The 21,275-nt window shown below is 30.9% G+C and overlaps 2 protein-coding genes across 6 annotated transcripts in view; one reads left to right on the top strand and one right to left on the bottom strand.

The window, feature by feature from the left end:
- Positions 1-4,790, top strand: part of LOC106055939 (ERO1-like protein alpha) — a 20,055-nt gene extending 15,265 nt beyond the window's left edge. For all 3 annotated transcript variants that reach the window (XM_013212444.2, XM_013212443.2, XM_013212446.2), the window contains one exon: positions 901-4,790. In XM_013212444.2, coding sequence (XP_013067898.1) covers positions 901-952 — 52 coding nt within the window. In that variant the 3' untranslated portion in view covers positions 953-4,790. The remainder of the gene's footprint in view (positions 1-900) is intronic.
- On the bottom strand, positions 1,344-21,275 carry LOC106055938 (G protein-coupled receptor 137Ba-like). 3 transcript variants are annotated; one of them, XM_056023156.1, is made up of 8 exons: positions 21,120-21,275; positions 19,438-20,095; positions 16,185-16,228; positions 15,824-16,058; positions 14,391-14,537; positions 13,059-13,190; positions 11,560-11,672; positions 1,344-10,508 (listed from the first exon to the last, which is right to left on the bottom strand). In XM_056023156.1, the coding sequence occupies exons 2-8, from the start codon at positions 19,975-19,977 to the stop codon at positions 10,241-10,243; spliced, it is 1,479 nt and encodes a 492-aa protein (XP_055879131.1). In that variant the 5' UTR covers positions 19,978-20,095; positions 21,120-21,275; the 3' UTR covers positions 1,344-10,240. The 3 variants fall into 3 exon arrangements, with proteins under 3 accessions (XP_055879131.1, XP_055879132.1, XP_013067891.2); XM_056023157.1 differs by having other exon boundaries at positions 19,438-20,091; XM_013212437.2 differs by having other exon boundaries at positions 21,125-21,275.

Genomic DNA, 21,275 nt, shown 5'->3' with positions numbered 1-21,275 from the left:
GCAATAGAATCAGAATATAATTGTTTAAATTCACCCACTAAACAAATGGTAAAACAAAGAAGATCCCTAACTAAAGGTACTATTTCAAAATATCTTAAAGCAACTTGTTTTTTTATCAAAAAATTCCCCTTTTTATTGTTAAAGAACTTTCCACTCTCACTATAGCAATATTCCAATAATCATGCGCAAGTCTATTCTGTCCTTTAGTCAGAGATGAATTCTGAAAATAAATTTTAAACAGTTATCTACTCTTTGTTTGCATTTTGATGTTAAAGCAATACATGAACTTCAAAGCAATATAATACATGAACTTCCAAAAGGAATAAAATATGGAGAGGTGTGGGAACAATGTAAGGATACCTAAAGAGAGGTGTGGGAACAATGTAAGGATACCTAAAGTGAGAGGTGTGGGAACATTATAAGGATACCTAAAGAGAGGTGTGGGAACATTATAAGGATACCTAAAGAGAGGTGTGGGAACAATATAAGGATACCTAAAGAGAGGTGTGGGAACATTATAAGGATACCTAAAGAGAGGTGTGGGAACATTATAAGGATACCTAAAGAGAGGTGTGGGAACATTATAAGGATACCTAAAGAAAAATTTAAGAAATTAACTAGAAGAGGATTGGGGGACTTTCTACTAAATAGGTCAAAATGTCAAGGCCATTGTATGAAAAGGTCACTGTTGCCAACTAAATGAAAACAGCGCTCCAATAGAAAGAGCTGGAGAAGTTGTTCAGCTTTCCTTCAATGTTAATATCTACCCTGAAAGTTTTCTCTGCTTTACTAGTATTGAGACCATAACAGAAACCTGGTCTTTAAGTCACTTATGGTAGAGATAGTATTGTATTCACATGTTAGACATACTTTTGAATCACTTTTTTTCTTTCTTTCTAGGTTGTCCAGCAGCATCCATGCCATTGAAACATTCCGTAAATTAGCCAGCTGATGGACCTCTTCCACATAATCAGCCTTGACATTTGGTTCTGTGTTCTGGAGCTTCAGTAGAGTTGTGAAAGTTTTTTTCTACTCAAGCATTAATCCATTTTACTAGCTTGAGGGGGAGGGGGGACCAGTATATCCAAACGGAACTTTCCTCAGTAACCATCATGATCTCATGTATCAACCACCATCACATGTCGCAAACCTCTTGTTGTAAGTTTTCTAATGAAGTTTTCTTTCATTATCTAGTCACTTCTTGTCATCTCAAACACCACATGACTAACTTTATTAGTTGAATTCAGGATATATATATCTTAACAAAACAGTTCTGGCATTCAGTCAAACTCTAGATTGTATAATCATAATTTTAGATAGTTAATGTGTTGGATATATTTAAAAAAAAAATGTTTTTACTACAGAATTTTGCATAAATTGTAAGTCTATTGCTTCTAAAATGGTTAATATTTATGTATATTGACTATATTTAGTATAAGTAAGTATGGACGAATTTGAAGATTGAGTTTTTTTTGTTTTTATAATGTACTTAAAACTGTTAAGCAGAGAGTCTTCTGTGTTTCCTAGCAGCTGTGATGTCTATCTGAAAGTTCTGTTTCTTGTGGTGTGCTCTGTTCCATTTATTGAATGACTGCTTTCTTTGCGCACAATTCACTTTCATCTTGTTTTTAAGAGGGTGTAGTTCAGTTATCTGTGTGTGTGTGTTTATCATGTCCGGAATGAGATTGCTATTTAAATTTGGACATATGATATCCTTGTTTATATAGTAACTGTGTTATCTAAATAAATACAAAGAAAGACAGTAAAGAATATTTGTTGTGTAAACAAATATGATTATTTTTTTATAATTAAATTGTTTTATTTTTTAAAAATCTCGTATCATTGTTAAGTTGAAGCTATTTATACATAAGATTAAAAATAATTATTACTGTGATTATTTGAGATACTTGAATAATTTATTTTTTTTTTAAATGATGTTGATAATTTCTGCAGGGGCATAAACTCAGTATCTTCTTCACAAGATTAGAACTGGTTTTGTACTTTAAATGTAGACAAATTTTGTCGCTTTAACTGCTGTCCCACATGTAGCTAGGAGTTAAATTGTTGTTTTAAAAAAAAGCTTTCCAAAAGTTGCCATAAAAAGTTGAGAAAATGGAGTATCTTCGCTGTGTAAAAGTGGGTAGTATGAAGACTATTGTCACAGGCACAAATATGCTGATGACTAAGTATTTCATGGAGAAAGTACAAATGACATGGTAGACTGTGATCATGTTGGTGGAGAAGGGGTCATTGAAAAATAGAAACCATTTAAGTGATCAAGGTTGTTTATGGACTTTTTTTTTTTTGGTCTTCTTTTGTTGTTGCACATAGTGTAGAGTTACATGGGGCCCCATTCTATTCTTTTGTAAGCTTGTTTGAAGATGGGGGTAGCATCGACTCATGGAGCTCATTCATCTATGCTTTTTAACCAATTGGTTTGTATGTGTGTGTAATTAATTTTTATAACATTTATGTTTCATCAATGGAATAATACTTACAGCAACAAAAAATCCCACTTTGTTTATAGATATGATAATATTTTTGTTTAGAATGGGCTTGTCAGTTGTATATTTTATTCTTGGCTGAATGCTTTAAAAATAATTTTACTTTCCCTGAGAATATATATATATATATATATATATATATACATTTGTGAATGATTAGAGCTTGTTTGTTTTTTTAATGAAAATCTTGAGTGCTTTAACACTTTGTCTCTGGAATTATTTTCCCCACCTGATGAAATGATTTATTTAGCTCATTTGTTGTGTACTATCCTAGTACAAATAAACTTGAATCTGTTTGTATCATTTATGTTAATTTTGGTATAGAATGAAATGAAAACGCTTGCCCTTGTTAGAAAATGACAAATAATGTTTATAAAATTCATTTTGCTTTCGTTAATGAGATGTAAATCAGTGAAAAGAATTGAATTTTCCCTAATACTTTGCATAGCTTGTTTGAAATATGAAAATATTTACAATGTACTAAATATATTTAATAGAGAAATTGCATTTATTTATATATACATACATTTTTATTTTCATAGGTGAAATATCCAAATCTAGTTTAGATAGAAGCCCTTTTGAGGTTCACTGTTGGTAAAACAAAAATTATTTTCTAAACCTTTTCATTCTTGGTAGAAACATATTGAAAGACAAAACAAAAAGTCATTATGGTAATGAAGGGAAAATATTTTAGATTGAAATGTTTTTATTTTTTTAAAATGTATTTTGTACCATTATCTAGCATGCTCAGAGTACTATGGTTCATGGAGCATTAAACTTAAGCCCCTTTGATAGATAGCCAAACGGTTTTAGCCATTCAGCCACACACACACTGTTTTTCAGAAAGACATGACTTGAACAATTTTGTACAATGAGAGTATCATTTTAGAGACTAGAGTCAATAACTAGATGATCAACTCATTAATAAATGATTTTGCTTTATTCTCAATAAACATCTTGATTCCAGGGTCATAAATTGCAATTTACAAGTTTTTACAATATCAAGTTGCTCTAACCTATCATGAAATGTACAATGAAACAATTTCTGATGGCTCAACCTTTTTGTTTTTCAATAGATATACTACTAACATCTGTAATTACTATACTTGATGCATAATATATACTTTTGTTTGCTTCTATTGCTTTGATGGTAGAAACTTAAAAAAAAAAAGCATACATGTTCAATCGATTAAAAGCTTTATTGTTTTGATAGCATCTAGTCCTTTTGTAGATGTAAATGTCTTGTATTTTCCTTTTTAATAGCTGTAATATCTTTCTATTAGTTATCAGCTGTATACATTTTAACACAATTGCTACTGCACAGATTAAACTGTAGATGCAGGTATTAAGCTTTAAGCCAACTATATCAGTGATTTGACATTGTAGAAAAACTGTAGATGCAGATTTAATCTTTAAGCCAAATACATCAGTGATTTGACATTGCAAGCCTACAACATACACTGCATTGACTTTCCTATTACTTCTTGACATCAGATTGTCCTGAATTATATGTAAGCATCATTTTATGCTTTCTTACTTCTCTTTAATTCAAGACTGCAATCAGAGACACAAGTTACAATGCCACATCAAGTTATTTCATTTTGCAAGCCTTTTAAGAGTGGTTTATGAATAGCATAAGAGAAAATCTTCGCCTGAAACTAATGATCACACTAATTAAATGGAACTACTACCCCATGGACTAAGTTTAATCATTCAATAGCACCTCAGATTAAATGTAGTCAGCATGATGGATGTACACAATTGTTTCTTAGAAATGATTTTATTTCTTTATTTTTTTTCATGCTTTTGCTATCCGAAGATAATGTACCTCTTCAGTATACTGAAATCTGTTTTATATTTGAGAGTTCTAATGGTTGACTTTTGTTTACTCCTAGGTAATAGAATGTTACCATTGGACTAGATGAACTTGTTGGAATAGTTTGGAATCTCATCTATTCACATTTTTAACATTCTTTACCATCCCACTGATATCATCATTGAAAATATTTGATGTGAATACATTTTGAAAAGTTCATTTAAAGTCAATTTAAGAGAATTCTGTTATTTGAATTTTTAAAAGAGGTCTATTATTTATATATATATATATATATTGTGCTCACATGACTTTGCACAATGTATATCAAGGTATTTGTTCTATCCGATTATTTATTGACTTTTTCATCATCATTTATTTATACAAATAATTTTTTTTAATCACTTGGTTGAAGTCATTCCTTTGCCAGAACGTTGTTTGATGAAATATAAAATGACGTTTATTAAACACCAGCTTGATCTCTTTTTTATTCTGTGTGTATGTGCCATGTGCTTAAATATTAAACTAAAAAATACTTTTTAAAATGAATGTATTCACTTGTAAAAAGTGATAAAATTTGTGATGTGTCCAATAGTGTACTCTATCAGACACCTAGAGGTTTAACTCTTTTTCTACTAATTGAGATACCATCGTTGATTTTACCTTATTAAATTAAATTTTATAAACTTTGTGTTATAGAAAAAGAGCATGAATTCCCCTTTAATATACCAAATAAAACACTTTCTGGTAATAAACGAGAAAATTATTCAAGCATAACCATAATAGGGGAAAAAATACTAATGACAAAATGAAGAATTCCATCGGAACATGGAAAATAATTACGGAGAGACAGAGTTAAAAGAAATGCACTATGCAACATATCATGTTTAGAAATGAGCTCCATAGGAACTTAAGTTCTAAAGAATTATCCCAGAATAGAAAGAACACATTTCACTGTCAATGACATAAGTTTATTCAACACATTGAAGGATTTTTAACAAAACATTAAATCATTGCACAAATGTTTTAGTCGAAGCAACTTGGTTTCAATGCAGTTTCAATTATCAAATTGTTTTTTAAATAATGTGTCTGCCAGTTAAAGACTTTATTCCTCCGATTCAGTCAAGAAAATTAACAAAAACCCATTTGACGCCTTAGGGATGTTCATTTTCTAGGCTAATGGTTAACAACAGTTGTTATATATGGTCAATAGGATGACATTTTACTTTACCCAACTGAAAGCCAAGTACTCAGAACTTCGGTGAATTAAGGGACGTTAGTAAGGACCTCAAGTCACAAATGTACAACTTTAGACAATTATAAACTCAGCTCATGGCACACCTTGGATAGGCATCATTAATTAATATCTTGTTAGACAAAGAAAATGTTAATACTAAACTCATATAGAACCAGCAGATTTTTATTGGAACTTGTGCAAATTAATTAATTAAAAAAATCCAATAACTAACAATATCCACAAATTGTTTGCATGACAATAGAAATTATGTTTCTGTTAATAGATTCAAACATCATATTTGAAATAGTTTTTTGTAAATACTAAACAAATCTAAACATTAGTGACATTTTGACATTTATAAGTATTGAGTTTGCTTTATGTTAAATAAAAAGCACTAAATACATTTCTAAACTTAATTTCTGTCAACAAATCTTATAATCACTTAAGTCAGTGATGCCCAAAATACAGCCTGTGGGCCAGATCTGGCCCGTCAGCACAAAGTGTAATAACCCCCCCCCCCCCTCCCCTTTTTTTTTTCCCAGATGAAAGAAAAGGTTTTAAAATGTATCTTACCTAAGTTAGGGCACTCACTTTTTCTCTAATGGATTGGTACTATAACCTTTAATATTTGTAAGTTTTTGAAATGATGAAGCCGAAAAAACTACAAGTGGAGTCTGAATTTAGAATCTACCAGGAAAAGTTGAATGAATCTTTACTTTTTTTTTGTGTTAAACATGATAATAAGTCATGCTCAGCCAAAATATTTTATTTGTAAAGAAAATCAACAAGAAATGCACTATAATACAGATATGACGGCATTCTTGGTTTGTGCTGTGAATAAATAATTGTTAAACAACGCCTAGACATTGGAGGATAGAAGGGAATATTTAGCTAAAAGAGACAAAGAAAATGAGTCGTTGGAAAAGCTAGCTCAAAGTTGCTCACATTTTAAGTAGAGAAATGAAGCCCTGTTCCGATGTTTAAAAAAGATAACTTTCAGATATCTCATTAACAAATGTAAGTACTAGATCCACACGTTTCTAAAAAAAATATAAATGTTTCAGTTCAATTTCATTTTGTTTTTGTAACTTTTCGGTCATGTGATACGAGAGTTGGAAACTAAAATGTCCCCATGCCGAATAAGGTTGGGCATCGCTGACTTAAGTTATTACTGTTTCTTTCCATTAAACCTATTCATACAAAAGAGCCAGTAAAAAGGTTGATAACACAATCTCAATGTAGGTCTGCAAACCTTAGATGTCTAAAAAACATAATACTGTTCAAGCCTCTGTAGTTTGAGTGAAGTGCAGTAAAAAATGTACACACTCCATATATCTTATGGGTTGCCAAATACACACACTTGGTGTTCTGAGACATTTTCAGCTTTTGTGTGTAATGAAACATGGCATGTCTTAATCTTCACTGTCTGCTACATGTGACTAAATGCCCCAATCCAGCCTAGTCCTCCTTTTTCTGATTTGTCTAAGGAATAAGTCAAACATTTTGCATAAAAAAAAGAGCGCCTTTGGTTTCACTGTAAATGCCAATAAATAAAATAAAAAAAAAAAACTCAATGAAATTCACTTTTGTTCCTTTTTTTTTCTTCAGTAAAAAAAAAAGATGTAGACATTTTGTTTGTTATCAATAAATTCAGTGTAAAAATCACAGTCAAATGGAATGAAATAATTTCAATATTCACATAGAATGACTTGTTTTCTTTTATATAATCATATACAATAAACATAGATTAATGTGTACTTCAAGCATATATTTCAAATACAAATTTACAGCAGATGAATACATTTTGGTCTTTAGTTAGAAAATGAAAATGTGCCTCAGAAGACAAATTAGATACAAAACAACCAAAATAATGTTCTCTGTGCCAATTAAAACTCAATCTGAATATCTAGAGATGACTTCTATTCTATTAAAGAGAGTGAAGTTATATACTCAAATGTAGTTTACATGCGAAGTCAAAACAAATGATTCTATAGATTTAAAAATTATTTGTCATGGTTAGTAACAGAATAATATTAAATTAACACAGAAGCTAAAGCTAATTATAAAAAAAAAAGGTACCCTTCATTATTTTTATATGAAAATTTTTAGTTATGTTTTAAAACTCATTTTAAAGCCATAAATTGTCCAGTTAACCATCTTGGTACACTAAAGAACATTTTGAAAATCTAGCAAGATATGCTCAATCCCTAATCTATGAATCATCACCAAATAAATGTGCTTTAGAAAATGTCTTTCTTTAACTGTCAAAAAAACAAAGCTTACCAAAACAGGAAATTGACACAAATATTGAGAAGCTACAGACCAAACACTATCTTAAATGAAAAACGAACAATCTTCTGTATATTAGCGATCATGCACAGATAATGGAGATTACTGGGGCACTTACTCAGAATGACAAAAAGACTAAGACAGCTATACAAGATGGACAACTTTAAGTACAAGAAAGAAATGAAGGCCATTCAAGATCATTCAAGAGAGAGAAGAGGTGGGGAAGCCTAACATTGCAACATACAAATTGAAATGGTGTTTACCTGAGACCATGAATGATGCAAGTGCGTGATAATGATGAATTATTTTTATTATTGAAGATGAACCAGACTGTTATTGTCATGAGGCATTTGCCACACATGTTTAAAAAATATAAATTTTATCAATGCCATTATTACTTGAAATTAGTTTTGGATCATTTCAAAAATGCAAAAAAAAAAAACAACAACAAACAAACAAAAACTGCTACAAATGCGGTATGCTGCTCTGCCTAATGAATTCTAATGATTCAGCAGTAGGTTAAAACTGAAAAAAGAAATCCTTTGTGTCAAAGCTATCAAACTCAAGTTTCAATTGGAGATCTGGTGATACAATGGGAAGATGAAATAATTAGCTATCGCCAGTAAAGAGGATGTCGTATGGCCTGCACAATGACTAATTAAACTTTTATTTTCCAAAACAAAAATCAAAAATCTGATACTCATTTGAGGAACTTCCTAAAAATCCTAAAATCAAAATTCATACTTAAAAGCAATTAGTTTACAAATAAGAAAAAAAAAAGGAATGAAAAAGAAGTAATTGTTAATTTAAAAAAAAAAAAAAAAGATATAAAATTTCTAACACTGCAATAATATTGGTTGCTTGAGTAACTTTAAGTTTTTATTTCTTAAAAAACAAGAACTACATATAAGGGAAGTTAGTTAACACATGTTCACTAATGTAGCATCATTTATTTAAGAGAAGATTTTATTTCAAGAGAATAAAGAGGTACTGGAAGCAATGAGTTAAAGTAAAACTTTAACATGACATAAAGAATAAGCAGCAGCATAATGTGGAAGAAATTTTGTTTCAAATGCAAATAAAATTTTCTTAAATTAAATTATATTTATTGTTAGATTTGTATTTTCTAACTATTAACTTTATGGAATCTTAACAAAAAGAAAAAAAGATGCAGATTTTTTTCTCTGTTAAGATTTATAGAAACGTCAAAACAAAATTGTTTTACAATAAAAACAAAAAGCTGCATTGGTTATAATAAAAAATTAAAAACATTTCAAATATACACCCTTAAAAAACAGCTTCAATCCAAGCAAGAGAATAAAAACTCTAGTAAAACAGAGCCATTTAGCCAGTGTGGAAGCACTAACAGACATTCCATTTCAGATACAGAAGAGTTTCATAAAAGTCTTTTACATTTTCATAGCCAATAATGAAAACAAGAAGAAAGCTCAGCTAGTCCCAGAGATTTAACCAAATATCTCTTAAAAGAAACATCTAAAAATTAAGGTTGCTTAACCTAAATATCAGAATTTTAATTTGCCACCTCTAACACCAGTTAAAATATATAAACTACTATAACATTAAAATATTCCCTTAATAAGCTGGTTCGAAAACTAAGAAAAAACAAATGTTTTAAAAACATAATATATTCATCAAGGCCTCCTATAACTTCTGCAAAATTCTTAATTCCATGTGCTGGTAATGATACAAATTAATGCATTTCTACATGGATAAACCTATTATTAAGATAAGATTTCAATTGTTTAAAAACTTGTACAAATCTGGATTAAATATATATATATATATATTCTTAATATTGCTTCACTTGTATCTTTCATGTTTTTGAACTAAGATCAATTGGATTTAGAACATTCAATGTTTACATTTTACAAACATTGACACCATCCCAGGGTCATAAAAAAAACAACAACAGCATAACCCATTACAAAACATATATCCTCTGTATTTCATTAAATGCAATAATGTAATATTTGTTTTACAAATTTTTCCTTTTTTTTTTTTATATAGATTTTATGGATGTAACTGTATAGCATATTACATTTATATAAACTCTGAAAGTCTTGGATGCCAAAGAATCAAATAAAAAAAAAATAAACAAACTATGCAATGAAGTAAAAAAAAGTAATGAAATCTTTAAAGAAGTTAAGTAAAGTAAAGATACTTTCAAATATTCGTATTCTTATTTTTATGACCTTGTTTAATGAAGCTCAAATTATGGTGAGGCAATCTTACTGTATGAATATAAACAAAAATCTTTTTTAAAAAATTATAAACAACATATTTTTAAGTCACAATGTCAACCTTGAAACAATGCATTCCTCAAAAATCATTAGAAATCCTGGCGTGGTTACTGGCTGCGTTACTTTATAGATCAAGTTATTTTGAGGTTTTGTATGTAGTTGGAGGTCTCAATGGTGTTATGACTGCAGGCTGAATACTTCCATATCCTAGTCTTCTGGGAGAATGTATTAGTATAGTACTACTGGACACTCCAGAGAGAGGACTGCTTGCACTGGGATAAGTCGGAGAGGCTGAATAGTATCCCCAAACTGGAGCATTGATGGGAGTCCCACCAGGTGTGCCTCTTGGAGTCAAAGAACGATAACTATCTCCATTTAGAGAGCGTGATCCAGTAATGTCCCCACTATAAATCAAAATAAACATTATGACTTAGTCTAATTCTGAAATATTTCATGCCACAATGCTAAAGGGCTTCATATAAAGGTCATCCAAATCACAATTATAAACACTAAATGTTAATGTAATTTGGAAACAGACTCAATAAAACACCCTGAAAAACACAAAAATAAATACACATTTCTATTCCCAAGTTAGAAACAAAACATTGAAGCATTCAAAACTTCAAGTGCCCTTCTTGCTAGAATCAGTGCAATTTGAATATATAATTAATTTAACTAGATCAAAATAAATATGTGAACAAATAAAACATTGGAATTTTTGCACGAGCCAATGAACTTCTTAGCATAGTTAAACATTTAAAAGTGAATATAATAAATTGTCTCCCCTTAGTGTGCCCTACCAATAGTATAAAACCCTCTTTGGATCTTTACTCATTTGTTTCTATGGCTAATGTTTAACGAGCATGTCATATGGCCAGCACAACCACCAACTGTCTTTACTTCCCATAACGCCGTATGTCTAATATCAGGTAGAGTTGGGAGGACTCAGGAACATCATACAAATCCTTAAGTTCAAAAGGTCAAACTTCACAGGGATTTGAACTTAAGACCCTTAGGTTCAGAAGCCAAGTGCTTCAACTATAGGCCACTACCCCCCCCCCCCCTTAAATCATACTGGCTCTTTAACAATTTCAAAGTGCATCATTTTAATATATTTTGGGATTCTTAGGGCGTCCCTGAGTCCATCCAACTCTAATAGGTACCTGACTTTATTTGGGGAAAGTAAAGGCGGTTGGTCGTTGTGCTGGCCACATGACACCCTGCTCGTTAACCGTTGGCCATTTTAATATGACAACTAGCAAGTATTAATACCTTTAAGACAACTTTTTTAGCTTCAAAGAGTATTATAACAACTGCATAACTATTATAAAATGGCATTAAAATGAGAAAGCTTTGTGGTATAGAAACCCTAAATTTGACTAATGGCAGTAATTGGTTTCTCTACTGCCTTGTACTTTAAAACACATTACTTAAAGGTCTGAAAATGTAACTTACTGGGGATTTGTGGAGGGCTGGGAAGACAAATCATCTTCACTATCATAACGTCTGGGATTGTCAAAGAAAAAAACTCTTGAACCATGACTCTGTGTTGAGAAATCTGTCAGCACCTTTAGAAAGTGGACAAAAAAATAAAGGTGACAAACATAACCGATATTAGATTGCTATTGGGAATTTCTGGTGTGAATGTCCTAAGTAAAGAAAAAAAAAGTTTAAACTAAAATCTTTCCTTTGTACAAATAAGCAACACAAGAAAAAAAGTTTTTTTTCATTGATTTCCCCTTTGTGAAGCTGATGGTGGTCTATAATTTCTAATTGTATTTATTTCTTGCAATGCTTCATTATTGCAAGGAGTCTTTAGATTGAGCTTTTTGCACAATCAAGTTCTATTAACAGTCCAGTTCATGATTTCTACATAAGACAGTGTGCAAAACGTTCATGTATGTATATTTATTTATTCAACTCTTAACCAAATATCATCTGTCCCTTGACTTTAGTCATAAGGGTGCTGTGACAGTCAGTATAACCAAATCCATCCACTTTTCTCATTCAGCAGTGTTCTTAGCAGGATATCAAGAGAGAGGCCAGTCTATTCTGTTACGTTATCCAGCCAGCTTTTCTATATATGACCCTTTTTTTCATGCTCCCTCTACTGAACCTTGCTTTCAACAGTGAGTCATGTCTTACAATATGACTAAACCTGCTCAGCTTTTGTCTCTTCATAGTACTGAGGAGTTACTCTTGTATGCCAGCCAGAGTGTTGACTTGCAAAGGCATAAACTCATTTGCTCCTTTTCCTTGCATATGATACCCAGCATTTTCTCTCAAAGGATTTGAATTCTTCAGCGTTTACTGAATACAAAGAAACATTATTGCAGAGTGCAGTAATTTGTGCTTAAGCTGTGTTGAAAATAAACAGACGTAATGTTCCACTAGCATCTTGAGGCAGGCATTGAAGTGGAACCCACAAGGCAACAGAAGAAAGTCTTTGAAGCATCAGGCAATGGTAACTAGAGGCAGACACATTAAAGTTTGGTTACACTTAGAACAAGATAAAAAGGATGGCTCAGGACAGGAAACTGTGGAGATCTATGGTAGGAGTGAAAAGCTGTAAGTAAGTAAGTCAAATCTAATTTTAAGATGATTATATTTAAAATTATAAAGGTCTAACCAAAATTTTCACTACAATTAGATAACTATTTTTCTCCCCCAGAGATATACACAAATTGTCAAATTTCTAGGAAAAGTCTTAGAGCGATAATTTTTATATACCTGTCCAGTGTCCACCCACTGGACAAGAGTTTGCAAGCCAATAAGAGAAACTTTAAAAAGTTTACAATTCCCTATGCACAAGCTCTAGCTCAAAATAAATCAAAAATTAATTGCTGAAGCGTTTATATGTTTTGAATTTACTATATAAAGAATAAATAAAGTTAAATTTAACAATTAATAAGGCTGAAACATTGCAGCATTAATATATGTCTATGTAGCCTTACCTGTCCTGAGGTTAATCGTTTGACTCTGAAGAAAATGACGACAATAAAAATAGGTAACACCTCCCAAACAAAAAGAACCAGTCCAAAAGAGGCATAAGCAAAAGTTTGTGATAAATTTGGAACTGAGTCAGCCTAGGAAACAAAAAAACAATTGTTTTAAAGATTCATGATCAATAATTTGTAACCCTACCAGCCCTTAGCCCCTGAAATTGTTTGCCCCTCCCTCCCATTCATGAGTTCCTGAAAATTGACTGCCCCCCTCTTCCTGAGCCCCTGAAAATGACTGCCCCCTATTCTTGAGCCCCTAAAACTAACTGCCCCCTATTCCTGATCTCCTCAGAGCCACACCTCCCTTTTCTCTCTATATCTACTGAAAATCATGATTTTTCTTATGGACTTATCAATAGATTTGTCTCTTTAAATAGAAATAAAAACATTCTTTTTAATAAAATTCTGACTTCTTAAGAGTCTAAATCAACCAAAATATTGATCAATTTTAGGCTTTTTACAATCTTAGACCAAAAATTTAAATTCAATAATTGATTATTTCATGGTTATTCCCATTTTTTCATGTAAAACCATACCAATTCATTGTAAATACATGTGGGTATTTGCATTCAATAAACATACTGAGTGGTTGGTTATTTTTTTATTCTTACTGATTTTTTTCATGATATAAGAAAATACCAAAAAAAGGTACAATGACATAGCGGCCATTATGGAAATAACAGAAAAAGCAATAAAGCAGTCTGGTAGAGTTAAGAAATGTAATATTTCTGTATGTTATAAATATATTAAATAGAGCAATACAGTATTGCAAATACTAAATAACATTATGGCTTAGTTCAAAGTTGGCATAGAGAGATGAGACTTTACAGATTTGATTTAATTTTTTTTTCTCAATATCATTGCTATTACCGAAAAAAAAAAAAAAAAAAAAAAAAAGAATAACTTTCAATTCTAAAAAATGCTGATTACAATTTTTAGATTTAGATTTAAAACCGGTGGATAGAATTTCCCTCTGGATGCTAAGATATTCCAGGGTCCATTCTTTTTGTTCAAGACAAGGCCTCTCAGCATTGTAAACTTTTAAAAGTTGTTTTAACCATTAAGCCAGATAACTCTTCTTTAACTGCATCAAGACATGCCACTACAGCTAAGAATATCAGAGAATATTACTAAGTTTTGATTTCTAAAGCTAAATCTGTGGCATGCCATTAAAGGTTCAAATTAACTCCTTAACTAATAACTGAGCGTATAAAAGGACGGATACATGAATGAATTGTTTCTTTTTTTTTTTTTAATTCTATCAATAAAAAAAGGGGAACCCACCTGGTCAGTTACATTGATCCAATCATAACCAAAGTTTGGAGTTGTCTTCATGGTATTACATATTGATATCAAGTTGTAGACAGTACGAGATAAAAACAACAAATTGATTAAAATTGTGACTGCTACAGCTTTTCTCACTGTGGTGCCCTAAAGTAGTGTTGGAGTGAAAATAAACAAACATTGAAAAGTTAACATAATACATAATATTATTAGTACTTAAAGCGAGTGAATACAATTACATTCTTATTCACATAAATGCAGAAAATAAGGTGGCAAAATAAAGTCATTAACATGGGAATGCTGTGAAGAGCAAGGAGCTAGGACATCCACACAGTTATCAGCAGTAGTTGCTTTAGCTGGCTTAGACATGTTCAATGAATTCCACAATGCCCACTTCCATAAGATAGGATATATTGTGTGGTGATCACAATAGAAAGCAGGAGAGCTGCAGATACACTGACATATGTAAGAAATTGTAGCTCTTCAAGATCAACACCAACAGTTAAGAGATAGGAGGGGGGTCCAGATAGCAGACACACCAAATGTAGGAGAAAGGTTGAAAATGCTGCAGTGCCTGGTGAATACAAATGTTTATCCTGTGACAGCAGACATCTCTCCCTAAATAAATAATGCAACAGAATTTACAGGATCAAAAAGAGTTGAAGGTTAATACCCTTGCACAATCTTTTTTTTTTAAATGGCAAACCAGCTCGTATAGTTATGTCACAAGATAGCCATGATTAAGTATGGTACCAGAAATAAAAGAGGCAGGCAAATAAAGAACATACAAGGTAGTTATGGGAAAGACTTTAATGATGGCCGAAATTAGGAAAATATTATGGGACAATGCTAACAAGATCTCAAAAGTTAGCTAAATTAACAACAACCAGTTAATTACTTTGGATTAAATTAAGTACTCAATTTCAACAACTTTTTATAGTTAAGTTTTGATTTGCTTTATTTTTGTAGATGTTTCAATTCTAATGAAAGAAACATAGTAATACTAATAAAATAAACAGTTATTAATTCTGATTAAGTAAAAAAGTAAAGCATTACTTTCAGACCTTGCAATCTATAGGGCAGATGATGTAAATGTCATCTGTTTCTATGGCTGATGGTTAACAGGGTGTCATATGGCCAGCACAATGATTAACTACCTTAACTATCCTCAACAAATATCAGGTATGCATTAGAGTAAGGGTAGACTCGGTGAGTGAATCCTAAAAAGCCTGAAATTCAAAATCCTAGTCTTTACCAAGATTCGAGCCTGACACCCTAGGCTTGGAAGCCAACTGCTTTAACACCCAGCCACCATGCTTTCTGATTAAGTACTCATAATAAAATTTTCCTTTAAAATTTTATTCATTTTTAAAGAATTTTTCATTCTAATGGCAGAAACATAAATCATTAACACTATTAATAAACTTAATTACCTTTGCTTCTAGAACTCTTTGAGAAGAAACCATTTTGGTCATTTTGAATATGCACATAGACAGCAAAATTCCATACGCAAGAAACATAGTTTCTGTGAGTGTTACACGAATATAATATAAATACATAGGAACAGAGGATTCTTTAATTTCGTGCAGCTTGGTAAAGATAGCACATGCTAAATTCATTGATGTAAATAAAAGTACAGAAAGACCAAGGAAGATTCGTAAAGGGCACCTGAAAAAAAAATGTTAAAAAGAACTGAGTGAAGCTAAAGCAAACTTTAGATCTATTGATTATTAAATATGATATTTTATATGACGAGAGATTTTTCTATAATTTCAAAGAAAAAAATATATTTACTGGTATTGACTTGGCTCATACTTGGCTTTGGCCTTTAACACAACCTTAAAAAAAAAAAACTACAACATTGAATAAATTGATAACTTGTATGTAAACAAAAATTGTAATGGCGATGTCTTTGATTCCTAACATTGAGGATGAGTGCAGTGTGACCTGCATATTTTGTCACATCTAATGCAGACAACGCCGTTGTTTGAAGTGAGTCCATTTAGGTTTTCTTTTTTGTATTCTGCCCCTATTATAGATGTAGTACTTAATATAAAAAAAAAACAGTGTTAACATTTAAAGCTTTATTACACTGAATGATACAAATAACTACACACATACTACATGCCAAGACACAGGCAATTGTTAGTACACAAACTAAATTGAATTTACAAATATAAACAGATGCAAGGGGCAACAATAAATATAAACAAACATATTCACGATAATATATTTAGAAACAAGAAAAATATTAACAAGCAGAATAAAGCTTTATATTAAGTGTATCAATTAGTTTGAATCAGTCATGCAATAGATCTAGACTAATAATAATAAATCTTTGCAATTAGAAATATTTTTACCTATTCTATTGTTTTTGTTTAGTGCAATTTCATGCTTTTAGCTTTTGTCAATATGCTACGATCCTTTAACTTGCCTGGACCAGTTGGAAAGGGGTGGGGGAGAAAGAACTGAGTATCTAGGTGATCATTTTTAAAATGTATTTATTAAAAAAAAGTGAATGACCTGAATTCAAACTCTTGGGCTAAAGCCTTCTCAGGCTTCTCAAGCCAACACAGTAACCACTCTAGTAGCAAAGAGCATATGAACATGGAAGATTGTATAGTTATATATTGTTTCTATATCATGGTTGTGTTCACTAAGCCATAGACAATGACCTATAAAGATACTACTTCAGCTTATACCAACACTTCAGTCAAGTACAATTTCTTTCCCTTGCTCAAGATACCAAACAAAATAATAAATTACCTAATTAGTTAATGAACTAATTGGTTAATTTTTTTTATATTGATTCTTATGTTTCCAGGTATGATTACAGCTTAACCTGAGATTGGGTCTGGGAGAAATAACAAGGAACTTTATACTGTATAAATGGTGTGCAAGAAGTTACATACATTATAAATATTCTAACTTTTAAATTTAAAAATATACTTTTAGAGGACCTTATAAGTGGCCATTTATTTGAAGTTGTTGCTTTCAAGGTACAAGTAAGAAGTTGGTTTGTTTTTAAAATGGTATATATATGTATATGTGTAGTAAATGTGCAGGTATAAGCATCTAAGTTTAGAAGCAAATAGGATTGCCTTTCAGAACACCAAAAGTAGCTGTCACAAATATATTTACATAATGCAGGGAACTTTAAACATCTATTTAAATAGCACTTTTAATTTTTGATATTTGAACATGACAGGTGAACATCACAACAATAACAACAAAAAATGGTTTCTCCTTACAGTGGCCACTATATTTAATTTATTTCAATAAATAGATGATTCTCTTTTTTATTTCTCATAAGTAAACAAGTAATTTTTATTCTTAAAAAATAATTAATAATAAATTTACCAATTTTATTAAATCTACGAAGTATATTAGAAAACAAGTATGGGGATATTCATTTTTTTTAATGTGCAAAAAAATAACTTTGTACAGAGCATTGCACATAAATACTCTTATTTAATCTGAGAAATCATAACAGAACCTTTCCTTATGATTGTATAGGCCTCCCTAATAATGTATGTGTGTTGTGTTTCTACTTTCTAGGTCATGATAAAATAGAACACAATACTATGACTCATCATCACAAGAGGTATATTTGTAAGTGAACCAGTGCTCAAGCTAACACTGCCATTTTAAACAAACAGCTAAAAACAAAATAAGAGAAGAATGTGAACTACTTAACAGAGGGCTAGATGACTAGGGGAGAACAACAGTATGTGTCCAGGATTTGATAAGATTGTGTTATCAGGATTAAAGAGTCATGGCCCTTGCTTTTGTACAAAAATGATACAATAATAAGAGGATCCACAAGTTCTTGTTGGATCCTTAGAGATTGGTCGACTCGTAGTCCATGTAATGAGGTTCTTTGTTGTTTACTCAAAAAGTGTAGCAACAAGCAAATGTGTCAATGTGACCTTCGTCAAATCAATATTTATTGGTGATTCATTATGTTTATCCCTATTAATGATAAGTATAGTACTAACAGCTCCCATCTTTGAAATATATATTTATCTATCTTTTACCTTCCGGTGGTTTACTTTTAATTAACAAAAGTTTGCCTTCTACTTCTTGAGAGAAAACTTTTATTCATATGATAGAATCATTGCTTGTTAAGCACTCATATATTTGAGATAACAAAAGATCAAATGTGAGATTACAGAAATTGAGACATGATCTAAGAATAATAATAATAATAAAAAGATGCAGTTCACATACTGAATTCCTCAAAGCCCATGCTCAAATAAAATTTATTTTGCTTTTACTAAAAGTATATTATAATCAGATACCCATGGAATGAAAAAAATGCCCAATGAAATCATGAACTATTTTAGTTCAATAAAGTTGTGTTGCAAGGAACGAATGCTAAAAAATTAGACATTTCATTGGCATTTTAATGGCTGAAAAAAAAAATTAAAAAATATGCATAAGTATGAGCTTCAACCCCCACTATCAGGAATGACAACGAAAATGAAGCTTCCCCCCTCCCCCCCCCCCCTTTTTATTAAATATTATAAATTATTTATCTTATATCAATGACATATGTCACTTTAAAAAAAAAAAAAGAAGATAATTATGCCCTATGCATATCAATATGTTAATCTAATCATGCATGTTTATTAGAGACTTTAACTCTACTAAGCCATTAGTTTTCCTGATTCATCAATCCATTCCATGGCTCTAGGGATGAAATAGAACACAAATTTGCCTTAATATATATGGAATAAAAAATATGTAATGGCTATGTGTTTAATGTATTATTGCTTTTTTTTTAAGTCCTCTAAAATTATCTCTGCATTTAGCGATTTTACTAATGGTGTTACTCTAGTCAAATATTTATTATAAAAGACCCTATTTTGCTTATTTTCTAGTCTCTTTTCTTGAATATGAGGGTTCCTAAAAGAAGATGCATATTCTAATATTGATATTATGAAGGCTAAATAGCTTTTAGTTTTGTGTTCCTCTTTGCTTTTGTAAAATGTCTTTTAATTACATAAAAAAGTAGATAAATTAAACAAAAAAAAAAGTGTTTTACCTGAGCAAAGAAATGCAGCAGCAAGCACAACATTGCAAATTGTAAACAAACCGGGAAACTGTACATCAACCAATAGAATGGAATATTTAAATTGTTTGCTTCCTCACAGTTATAAAAATAGAATGAAAATAATGATGTCCTGAGTCCAGCCCAAATGAGGCCCATGAAGAGAAAAAGAGTCTGGTGGCTAAGTCGTTTATGTCTGTAGTACCATATCATCCACAGCTGTACATAGACCAGGACAAACAGCAATGAAAACATCACAATGTATACTACAGTCAGACTAAGCTGTGCTGTGTAGGGCAGTGCTGGTCGTAAGGTTACTTCTGTAGTAGCCGATTTTGTTGTGGTCTCATACAAGTCAGTGGAAAGCACATTGGATAACATGGCATTGGAAGAAATCAAATCCTCTTTTTGTGGTATCTGTAGAGCATCATACAAATGATTTGTATTTGAGGCCGATGTGCTATTCACACTAGCCATGACACTTGAGGTTCTGTTCAGGCTAGTGTGGAGCTCCACTTCACTGGTAGCATTCATCACAGCCAATCACAGGTATAGAAGATTTAATTGAAAAGTTCACAGACAGGCTATTAGCTTGATTTTCACCATAACTCCAGTTTAAAAACAAGATAGGGTAGACCTTAAACCAATCTGCCTAAGATAAACATGAATAGAATATAATATCAACAGAGTGACAAGAGATTAATAGTAAATTTTAAAAAGCCCAGGCAGGCTATGCCTAGTCAAATCAGCTATTGCTTTAAATTTAATCAATAAATTAATTTGGTCAAGCAATATTTTTTGCAAAATACAGCTAGACCTTTTATATAGATCTCGATTTGTATTTTACTATATTGTCTTTACAGGCTATGGTCTTCTATTTCTAGATCTTTCTATAATAATCATGATACTAAGATTAAAGATAGACTCGTCACTAGTAAATCTAAAACTAATTTAGTCTATATTATTAGAAACGTCTTTTTTTCACATGGGTGAGCATGTACTCTCAATTATTTTCAATAATGTAATAAATAGTATTTCATTTTGATCTAAATGTATTAGATCTAATTATTTTTAAACATATTGATTAACTATATATCTCTATAATAATTAAGTGAATTCGACATATAACTAAGCAGAGTATTATTATTACTAGATCTAGTAGTAGTATGATATGTAGATCTATAACTATAATCAATAAAAATCAAGCATATTCTCAGTAATGATTAGCAAATAAACTTCTTAAAATTAACACTTTTTCTAAGTAATTTTAATAATGGCATTCTAAGTTCTTGGTCATGATCCTTTGGGGCCTTTTTATCTAAGACTAAGTTTAAAACTAGAATAGTAAGACTAGGACTACATAGAGACATCTAGATTCTATTTTTTTCTAAATAGTGAATTGACTAGATTCTAGTCACTACTTCATTAATTCTAATCTTCAGTAATCTAAAATAATCGACTAAATAAGTAAATCAAGTAGAATAATTATCAATCTAAATCTAATCTTAACTCTATAATTAGTATAATAATAATTTATAATTTTTGGCTAGACTAGATCTTGAATTCTTGATCTATTCACTATTTAAATTTATTTATTATAGATCTAATATAATGATTCTGAATGAATAATAATGTCGATCTATCTACAGAAGTCAGAATCTAGTTAAAAATTGTACCTTACTTCGTTGTTCTTTGACTTTAGTAGACTCTATATCTAGACTATACAAGCTAAGCTTTTGTATTGTTGCATCTAGTCTAGATCCAGATCTAATTTTATAATTTTACTAGACTATATGCACTCAGCTGGAGGTGGTGGCAAAGTAACACGGAAA

The sequence above is a fragment of the Biomphalaria glabrata genome, chromosome 3 (genome assembly GCF_947242115.1).
Source record: "Biomphalaria glabrata chromosome 3, xgBioGlab47.1, whole genome shotgun sequence".
NCBI classification, from domain to species: Eukaryota; Metazoa; Mollusca; class Gastropoda; family Planorbidae; genus Biomphalaria; species Biomphalaria glabrata.
The sequence above is the reverse complement of the archived record's forward strand: the minus strand, read 5'-3'. Positions and strand labels throughout refer to the sequence as shown.

Excerpts from the sequence above, each read along its gene's own strand:
- LOC106055938 (XM_056023156.1), bottom strand. The coding sequence starts at position 19,977 with ATGAATGCTACCAGTGAAGTGGAGCTCCACACTAGCCTGAACAGAACC. Across the intron at positions 16,059-16,184 it reads TATGAGCCAAGTCAATACCA|GTGCCCTTTACGAATCTTCC; the intron begins GTAAATATATTT and ends TTTTTTTTTCAG. Across the intron at positions 10,509-11,559 it reads CAGCCCTCCACAAATCCCCA|TGGGGACATTACTGGATCAC; the intron begins GTAAGTTACATT and ends TTTGATTTATAG.